Source organism: Atta colombica, unplaced genomic scaffold (assembly GCF_001594045.1).
Source record: "Atta colombica isolate Treedump-2 unplaced genomic scaffold, Acol1.0 scaffold38, whole genome shotgun sequence".
Classification (NCBI taxonomy): domain Eukaryota; kingdom Metazoa; phylum Arthropoda; class Insecta; order Hymenoptera; family Formicidae; genus Atta; species Atta colombica.
This window is the reverse complement of record NW_017259490.1, coordinates 2,346,056-2,355,130: the sequence shown is the minus strand read 5'-3', so window position 1 is coordinate 2,355,130 and position 9,075 is coordinate 2,346,056. Positions and strand designations below refer to the sequence as shown.

General features: G+C 33.7%; 3 protein-coding genes across 3 annotated transcripts in view; 1 reads left to right on the top strand and 2 right to left on the bottom strand.

Moving 5' to 3' along the window:
• LOC108690971 (four and a half LIM domains protein 2) overlaps positions 1-361 on the bottom strand; it is a 129,243-nt gene extending 128,882 nt beyond the window's left edge. Inside the window, exon 1 of the mRNA XM_018198533.1 lies at positions 302-361. Within this exon, the coding sequence (XP_018054022.1) occupies positions 302-346 (45 nt within the window). The 5' untranslated portion in view covers positions 347-361. The remainder of the gene's footprint in view (positions 1-301) is intronic.
• Positions 362-6,302: 5,941 nt separating this feature from the next.
• LOC108690937 (DNA-directed RNA polymerase III subunit RPC4) lies at positions 6,303-8,420 on the top strand. Its single transcript, XM_018198491.1, has 6 exons — positions 6,303-6,809; positions 6,870-6,987; positions 7,482-7,785; positions 7,846-7,940; positions 7,998-8,231; positions 8,304-8,420. The coding sequence occupies exons 1-6, from the start codon at positions 6,505-6,507 to the stop codon at positions 8,418-8,420; spliced, it is 1,173 nt and encodes a 390-aa protein (XP_018053980.1). The 5' UTR covers positions 6,303-6,504.
• A 164-nt stretch (positions 8,421-8,584) lies between these two features.
• LOC108690994 (serine/arginine repetitive matrix protein 1) overlaps positions 8,585-9,075 on the bottom strand; it is a 9,102-nt gene continuing 8,611 nt past the window's right edge. Inside the window, exon 17 of the mRNA XM_018198582.1 lies at positions 8,585-8,635. Within this exon, the coding sequence (XP_018054071.1) occupies positions 8,633-8,635 (3 nt within the window). The 3' untranslated portion in view covers positions 8,585-8,632. The remainder of the gene's footprint in view (positions 8,636-9,075) is intronic.

The following is a 9,075-nucleotide window of genomic DNA, read 5'->3' as shown; positions in this document are numbered from 1 at the left end:
ATATAATATTATATATATAATATTACTGAACATTGCAATGTTACAATATTGCTGGAATAATATGAGCTTTTTTAAAGTGTGTTCTTTCTTTTTTTTTTTTTCTTTATGTTTCCATTCTTTTTCTGTAAGCAGCTTCAAGATGATAATTTTTTAAATTATGAGCGATAAGTATAAGGCCGCTTTCAGAAACTGCATCCGAGTGCATCCATATATCATATTATCCTTACTGTTCGCCGAATATTAACAAGATTAAAATGATACGGGTACGCAGAGCTTAAATTGCCTAAAAGATTCAACTAACCTTAACGTCAAAAGCCTCAATGGGCGTCCGTTGCACACCGTTCATCTTTCGATAGGCTGACACTTGACACTCCCGATATTAGATCAACTCACAATCTTTAGTCCTGTTCATGCACTTCGTCCACTGTCGGGGACGAACAGTCAGCAACGAGAGGGCACAATGTCCGATGTCACTTTTCACTTCGCGACCGAGAGTTCGCAGCATTGACAAATTCCATTTTGATCACCGTCATATCGCGAAATTCGAACGTTCATCCACGTACGGTGAAAGATTTCGCGAATCCGAGTCCGCGCGTACATTCGCGAGATCTATGACCAGCTAACTGCATGGTATATTGATGTTAGTATCAAGCAACGAATCGTTACCATCGCGGCCGGAGACGTTGGGATGAAGACGCCGTCGCGACATTTGAGCGAGGAACGCGCGTTTCCGTCTGCGGGACGCGAGATTTGAAATGCGGCGTCTCGAGACGCGCATGCGCGCCGCGACGATCGCGAGCACGTGCTATCTCGAGCATGCGTTTGTTTTTGCTAACTTGAAGAAATTATAATATGAAAAGAAGGCAAAAAAGAAAAGAGTAATGTAAGTATTACGAAAACGAAGAGATGCGATTGTTATTACGTTGTCTATTATTTCAAATAAGTAATTAATTATATAACACACGCAATATTGTTTTTATTCTACCATCATTAATTTCGTTTTTGCAGCATAACTTTTTCGGATTATACTTCTACATGTATTTCATAATATCTCGTTAAAAAAGTAGAAAAAACGAAGCTTGAACGTGACGAATAATATGTGACGATCGTTTCTAAGAAGAATGACTTTTCTAACGATAATTTATGCATAATAATTTTAGATTCATAAATATAATCGATTTATCACATTCATGAATTATATTTTTTTCTAATTGACAAATGTAATATAAAAAACTATACCATCTATATAACTTTCTTCAAATATAATTAGTTTGTAAATACAAAGAGAAAGAAACTATTAGTATTAATTAATTAGGTAAAAAATTGTCCTCTTTGTCTTAATAAACATGAATTAGCATTTATTAAAAATAATTATTGTCAATTAATACTCGATTTATCTGTTATATTATGTACTACCTGCAAAATATATAAATATATATATACTCAATTTTATCTTATTTTATAGGATACGTGTTAATAAAAAAAAGAAGTTTATAATATGTGCTAGCCATTATCTAAATTCTAATATATATCTTATTACATAATGTTTTTATATAAATTATAGTCTTACAGGTAATATTTTTTACAGGTAATATTTTATTCTTCTTTAACATTTCCTAGAGACATTTTTAGCTGCTTATCTTGACATACGTGCCTAAAGGGAAGTTCATAATTTTTATCTATCCGCAAACCACGATGCGTCATCATCGGCGCTTTAAAGCATATTAAACAATCACTGTTGCCTCAGTTTACAATAGCTTAAGTTCGATTATCTCTTTATTGTTACATTCATATTTTTAGCTTTATTAACGCAAACAAACTACTGACTCAAATATGATAAAGTCAATGTCCTCCCTATTATCGCAAACAAAAACTGATACTCTATAAATATCACAAAAGTAGTAAATGCACAAAAGATAATTGCATTTCCAAAATAATTGTTTATATTTCTTTATATTCGAAAATTTTACTATATTTATAAACATCGACGTACGTTACATGTTTATGAAAAGCGCGAAATATCATGTTCAGAAGCACGAAATAACTCATCCGCAATTACAGGACAGCTAATGAGAAGATTCTGAAAGGAGAGATTCCCGGCGAGAAAGACTTTCAGGAAGACACGCTCTCGGATACTTCAGCTGCTCGAAAACCCGTCGATGTATCCGATGTCTGAGGGGGAGTACAGAACAGGTTTAAGAACGCTGCGGCTGACCGAACTTCAAATCCGCTCTTCTATAGCCGAAGTCAGAAACGACGCTTCGAAATCAATTCCTTTTTGGAGAATCGCATGTTGGGTATGATCGAAATTGTCGTAATTTCGATGAATTCTGACGCTACAACCAAAACTAATGTTGGATTTTATTATTAACGGCAACAAACAAGAGATGATTCTAAATCAAATTTACGCAATACTGAGATAAAAAAACAAATATACAATTTCGGTAAAATCCAATTTTAAGACGCAAATTCGGTGTTATATAAGATAAGATAAGAAAATGTATATAGATATAAGGTACAGAAAATGTATATTCTTACGACACTTTTTCAGTTAACTATAGAGATTGTCATCGTATTTTGATATAGCATGGAAACATGAACCGAAATCATACCGGTTTCTGACACGTAGGTAACGCGAGTACTATCATGCGTGACGGCATCCTACATGAACTACGCAACAGCTGTGCATTGTGAAAATAATAATCATATGGGATTATAGAAAGGACAGTCACCACGAAGAAAGTTTTCACTATGCAAATTACACTCAAGAGGCAGAAATATCTCTAAAGTATGGCTTGTTATCAAACACACGTTTCTCGTGAAAGTAATGCTAAATTACGGAGAAATAAAGAATATCCGTATGAATAAAAAATCATATATAAAAATAAACCGACTATTGATTGAATCGGAAAAAAGTGCTCCGTTTTCTGTTAGAATTTTATTCGATTCTCAAGGATATCCTTTGCTTTCTACAATTGACATTAACTACGTGCGTGCGCAGTATTATTTCGAAATAGTATTTTCTAATAGAAGTGTTAATCTTCGCAAAATACCTTTTCAATAGGACTCACTCACTTTCTCATGATTACCAATTATCCTATATAGAGACAAATTAATTAATTTCTGTCTCGTCCTGAAGTTTGATTGTGTATCACACGATTTGGTGAAATTTATTTTAAAATGAGCGGATTTACTTAAAATATTTATAATCCCATCGATCTGTAATACATATACTTAGGCCGGGATTCATAATCGATTTTTACATTTCTTATTCAAGATCATCTTAAGATGTCATAGACCAATCAAAAGCCGGTATAGTCGATTCTTTTTAAGATCGTCTTAAGTAATGTCTTAAGATGCTAATATAGTTCTCTAATCCCCTCCCTCTAATTGATTCATGATATCTTAAAAAATCTGTATACTTAATATAGTCTTAAAATAAAAATCGACAATAAATACCGATTGCAGAGCCATATTAGCATCTTAAGACAATATTTAAAACGATCTTAGAATAATCTTAGTATAAGAATGAACTACCAGCCAGTGAATTTGCACTTTGTAATTTTCACTTCATTTTAAGATACACAACGGACCCTCTGTAAGCAGTCCTCATCTGACACCAACTATGCGAGATCGAGATCGCGTCGCTCGCAGGATCTCCTCGCAGGATTCTCATTTGAGAATTCACCCCGGCGCGAAATTCGTGATGTCGTCCCTCCCTCAGAAGTCGGAATGTGCAAAAGGATAAAAGGAGAGGCGGCGAAACGCGATACGAGTGCGGAGTTTTGCTCCGAATTCACCTCCTGCCGGAGGACAACCTGGGTGAACTCGCGGGCACGCTGAAACGCACGTGGCACGTGGCACGTCGTCGCATATCCCGGCTCGCTCCTTCGCTTGCGCGCTTGCTCGCTCGCCCGCTCGCTCGCTCGCTCGCTCGCAAGACTACCGCTCGCTCGGCACCTTAACGGCAACGCGTGCGGCGGCGGCGGCAGCAGCGGGAACGGAACGCATGCAGCAGCGGCCAGCGTTCGGGCGCTCCGCGTCGCGACCGGCGACTGCCGGCTAAAAAACCATACGATGACCTCATCCGCACCGGCAGTGCTCTCCTCTCCTGCTCGTGTCACTCTTACTACGAACCGTTCTGAAAACATCGCTATCGGCGCCGACGCCGCCGTCTTTCGCAGGTTGCCGACTTGCCGCGCCGCAGATACCGCTTATCTGCGGGCACAGCAGACGCGAGCGCGAGGGAGAGAATATGCTGCGTTTCCTCATTTTTGACAGACAGAAATTATTCAGGTAGAACACACAGTCATAATTATGCCATAATGGATATCATAGGATGTCATCATGACGTCATTTGATATTTAAAAATGAGCTTATATAAGTGACAAATAAAATAAAGATAATGTTCTCATGATTTCTGCGTCCTATTTAAGTAAAGATTTCCTTGAAATCAATTTTTTTTTTTTTAATTCAGTGAAAAGTAATTTAATAGTAATTTTGTAAGTTACTCATTAAACATACATCTTACCCAAATTTGTAAAATTAGAAGCGCTTTTCGATAAAATATTTAATTTGCGAATTTCTAAATAATCTAAGTATCATTAGAGAAGCCATAAGGCGATGCTGGCGTGACGACCAAATTCTAATAGGATTTTACTTGTTAAATGCGATTTATACATATACGATTTACAATACATTTACAATACATTATCGAGTGATCATTGTCAGTGCTTTCCATTTAGTGATATATATCGTCATACATATCGTTTTGTCATTATACTTATGGAATGCAAAAAAAGATAGAATGACATTTATATCGATTTATATATCTAATAGATTAAAATAGATTTATATATCTATCTAAAAAGAAAGAAAGTACCCAAAGTATTTTATTATGTACAGTATGTTATTATGTACTTAATTGGAATAGAATTACACTATGATTTCGAATTAGATTAAAGAGAATTAGATTAAATGTAGCTTAATTTTGCCGTCTGTATTGAATGACAAAAAAATGCCGGCCGCGTTCAATGTCCTCCAATCTTATTTATAGCCATTGCGATTAGTAACATGTAATTGTCATTAGAAAGCATAAGCTTACACAACTAGTAGTTCTTGGGCTGAGTGCGGATATGTTGTGTCAATGATTACGACAATTGGGGGCATTTTTTAGTAAGGACAATGTAATACAGTGAATCATTTCATCCTCGTTCATTGTTGACAAACAATATAAGGATATAAAGGTGGAAATATTGTACCTTTAAGTAAAACCTAAAAGGAATAAAGAATAATGCCCGTATTCATAGTCAGGCTTTACATTTAAGGCTTCCTTAATTTTATCTTCAGATACTCTACGAATTATTTCATTGGCTACTAAGCATCTAAAGATAAATTTAAGGAAGCCTTAAGTACAAGATCTGACTATGAGTACAGACATTAATTCCTTATTCCTTCTATTGTATCTACATCTTAATTTATGATTCACTGTGTTACATTAAATTTGTTCGCATGCTTCAACATGCTCCATTCTTTTCATCAAAACTCCTACCAGAGAAAAACCTGAGAATGGATATCCTGATTTTTATCGTGTATCAAATCTCATAGATACTTAATGTCCACGTTTTTATGATTCCATTATACCAGAAACCTGAGAGAAGACATGACGGCCCAAAATGTAACCGCAAAATGCTGCCGCGTATTACTGCCCTCTGAAAAAGTGGATGTAAACTACATAGCATATAATGTTGGTATATAATTGTGCTACATCGTGCTACCAAATATTGATTTCTCATCTCCAACCTTGAAAAATGGACGATGTACCCTAAAAAAAGTGGACATTGCTATGTAGTTTACATCCACTTTGTCAGAGGGTAATGCGCAGCAGCGTTTTGCGGTTACAGGTTTTGGACTGTCATGTCCTCTCTCAGATTTCTCTGCTGGAACATAATTTGTGTTGCCACGTGCACGAAAATGTTTTAGTGTTTAGTGATTTTACAATTGGAAAGTGTCCAATAAATACGTTCAATAGACCCAATAATTGAATGAAGGTTTGTTGCTATTGGTATATTTCTCTAAATCTAATTAGATAATATAATTAGACGTTTAAAAAGTACACAACGATTGCTGTTGAATTCACTGAATGAATGTTTTATATTTATTTATCATAGATAGGTAACGGTATTTCTTTATTACCATCTGTAATTATATTGGTTTGTAATATAATTATAACCCCTAGATCCATGGATTGTGAGTCGACTATTTAGGGCATGTAATCACACGTGTCGTTGTGCCGTGTTATTGAATAAACGATTGAACGCTGAAAAGCGTTCTTGGACAGTCTCGAAAGTTCTTGCTGAACAGTACCCTATATTTAGAGTTTTGCTTCCAAGTTTCGTGAACCAAAGGGACGGACGTCTCGGCGTCTCGGCTTAGATGTTACATCCCTAATTTTTTCAAAGTTGCTGACATCGATCGTGTATTTTTGTTGAATATTAATTGAACATGTCTTCGGACAATTCTGTTATTTCGAAGGACGCTCCTCACGCGAACATTCGAATAAAGATAGAACCTGGCATATCACAGTCAGAGCCCAACATGTCAGAACCTAGCACATCTGTATCATCGACATCGCTTTCAGAGAGGATGAAAAGCATTAAAATGGAACCAGGTTTATCCACCACTACCACACAAAGATTGATATCCTATCGGCTACCACGAGACCTGACTCTAGGTGGAAATATTAAGGTTGAAAAACCAAAGAAAGTGTATACACCAAATCTAAATGTACAAAGGAATAAAAAGAAAGAGTAAGTTATTAATCAACTTATGACAATAAGTTACAGATGCTAAAGGTAATTTGATTTCAGCGGTCCAGTGATTTCAGTCAAAACTGATCTGGTGAAACCGAAAAACAGCGATCGTGGAAGGGAACGAGGGAGAGGAGACAGAGGACGTGGAAGAGGAGATAAAGGAAATGTAATACAGGTAATGTTAATCTTCTAAATATCCTTTAGAATTCTTCGTTTACATAAAATTATGTAAAATATAATCTACATCCATGTGTATATAATGTAAACTATGTAAATTATGTTTTACATCTATAAATCCATGAATTATTGAAACTTATGTTCTTTGTCGTTACATTAGATTGTACTAACTTACTTTTATTTCGCTTATATATTTTTATTTATTAATACTAAATGAATATATTTAATTACTTTTTTTTGTAATATGTTATTCAATTTATAATAATAATTTATGTAATTTTACATTACTTATAGTGTTTACATGATGAAAAAAAATTCGTAATCTTAATATAAACAATACATAAACGTTCCATTATTTGTAGTACGTAATAATACAAATAACTATTACTTCAACTTATAAATCTCTATTTTATTATCTTTGAATTTTATTCTTAAGTCTTCACTTTATATTTTAATTTAATAATTCAAAAAATCATAAGATTATACTTTTAGTCTGTTGGCATTTGGTCAGAAGGAATCTATGTAACACCTACCGCTAGAAAGAGTGAAGGTTTTAGAGCTTCTAGTAGCACAGTGAGTGCTGCAAAATATCTGGAGAAACCAAAAACAAGTAAGATTAAAGCAGAAGAAGACAGAAGATTAAAAAATCTGTTAAGAGATGATTTTATTGATGATGCTCCGGACATTGATGAAAAAATGTGTCCTCTCACGCTACCAAGAATTAAAAAAGATATACATGATACGATCGATAATGATAAGATCGATAAGAAACCAGTCATTTCGGAAAATGGTGAAAGTAAGTGTATAATATTCTTTTTGGTAATTTTATTAATTTAAATATTTTTTTCTTTCATAGTAATAAATGAAGAAAAAAGCAGATACGACAGAAAGGAAGAACTTACCATTTCTCAAATAATTGAAAACAAGGCTAATTCTTATACATTAATTCAAGTAAGGATATCATGTAATTTATTATAATCGTTACTTAATTTAATAATTGATCAATAGTTTCCAGAATCTTTGCCAGGTTTGGGGTCCATTAGAGAGGAAGCAAAATCGAAACAATCAAATAATTCGAATACTCGTAGTGATAATAAAGCAAAAACTGAGCTTTGTACTTTGAATAATTTAAGAAATGGTCTCTTAGGCAAACTCGAAATTTTGAAGTCTGGTAAAGCTAGATTACGTCTCGGCGAAATGAGTTTTTTCGTTGATATTGGAGTGCAGCAAAGTTTCCAACAAGTAAATTATATTTTTATAATTTATAATTTAAGGAATACAATATTGTTATAATCCTCAATAATTACTTTTCAGGACCTTTTAGCTGTAAAAATAGATGCATCACAAACCGGTGATCTTGTCAATCTTGGTTCAGTGAAAAATAAATTAATTTGTTCTCCAGACTTTGAATCTGTATTAGAAAATTCATAAGAAATTTATAAACATGTATCATCTTTAATAAAAAATGTTTGTATAAAAGGATGTTTAATTGTAGGAGATTCGTGAACAATATATATAATGCGGATTATAATTTTTAATATTTCTATATTTTTTATACTAGCAAATTACGTAAATTATTAAATAAATTACATTACGTCTGCAAATTCGGTATGGCGATTCTGATGTCTAGGAGAAATTAGGAGTCACTGTAAAACAGAAACGATTATATCATTTGGGAACACATAGTTTTTGCAAATGGGTTTTCGATTGTTCTTCGACTTGTACAAGTTGCTGTAACATTATCATTCAAGTATACTATATTTATTATTATCTAACACTGTAATGAAAACTAATCTTTATACAAATTAACTCAAATGAATCGCTGTGTATACGAGTCCTAATTTCACTTGAACTTAGGAACTAAAAAAATGTACGATATTTTCTATCGGATTCTTCAAAACATGTAAAATCTTTACATTATATCAGTATACATGAATATTCGTATCAATATGAATAAGTACACTCTATACACTGATACGAGAAAATGAGTCATCACGTAATTCTGACAAATCTTAATGAATTATGAAGAGTATCAATTTTATATATATATAAATATATATGTATCAATTATATAAATAAATATATA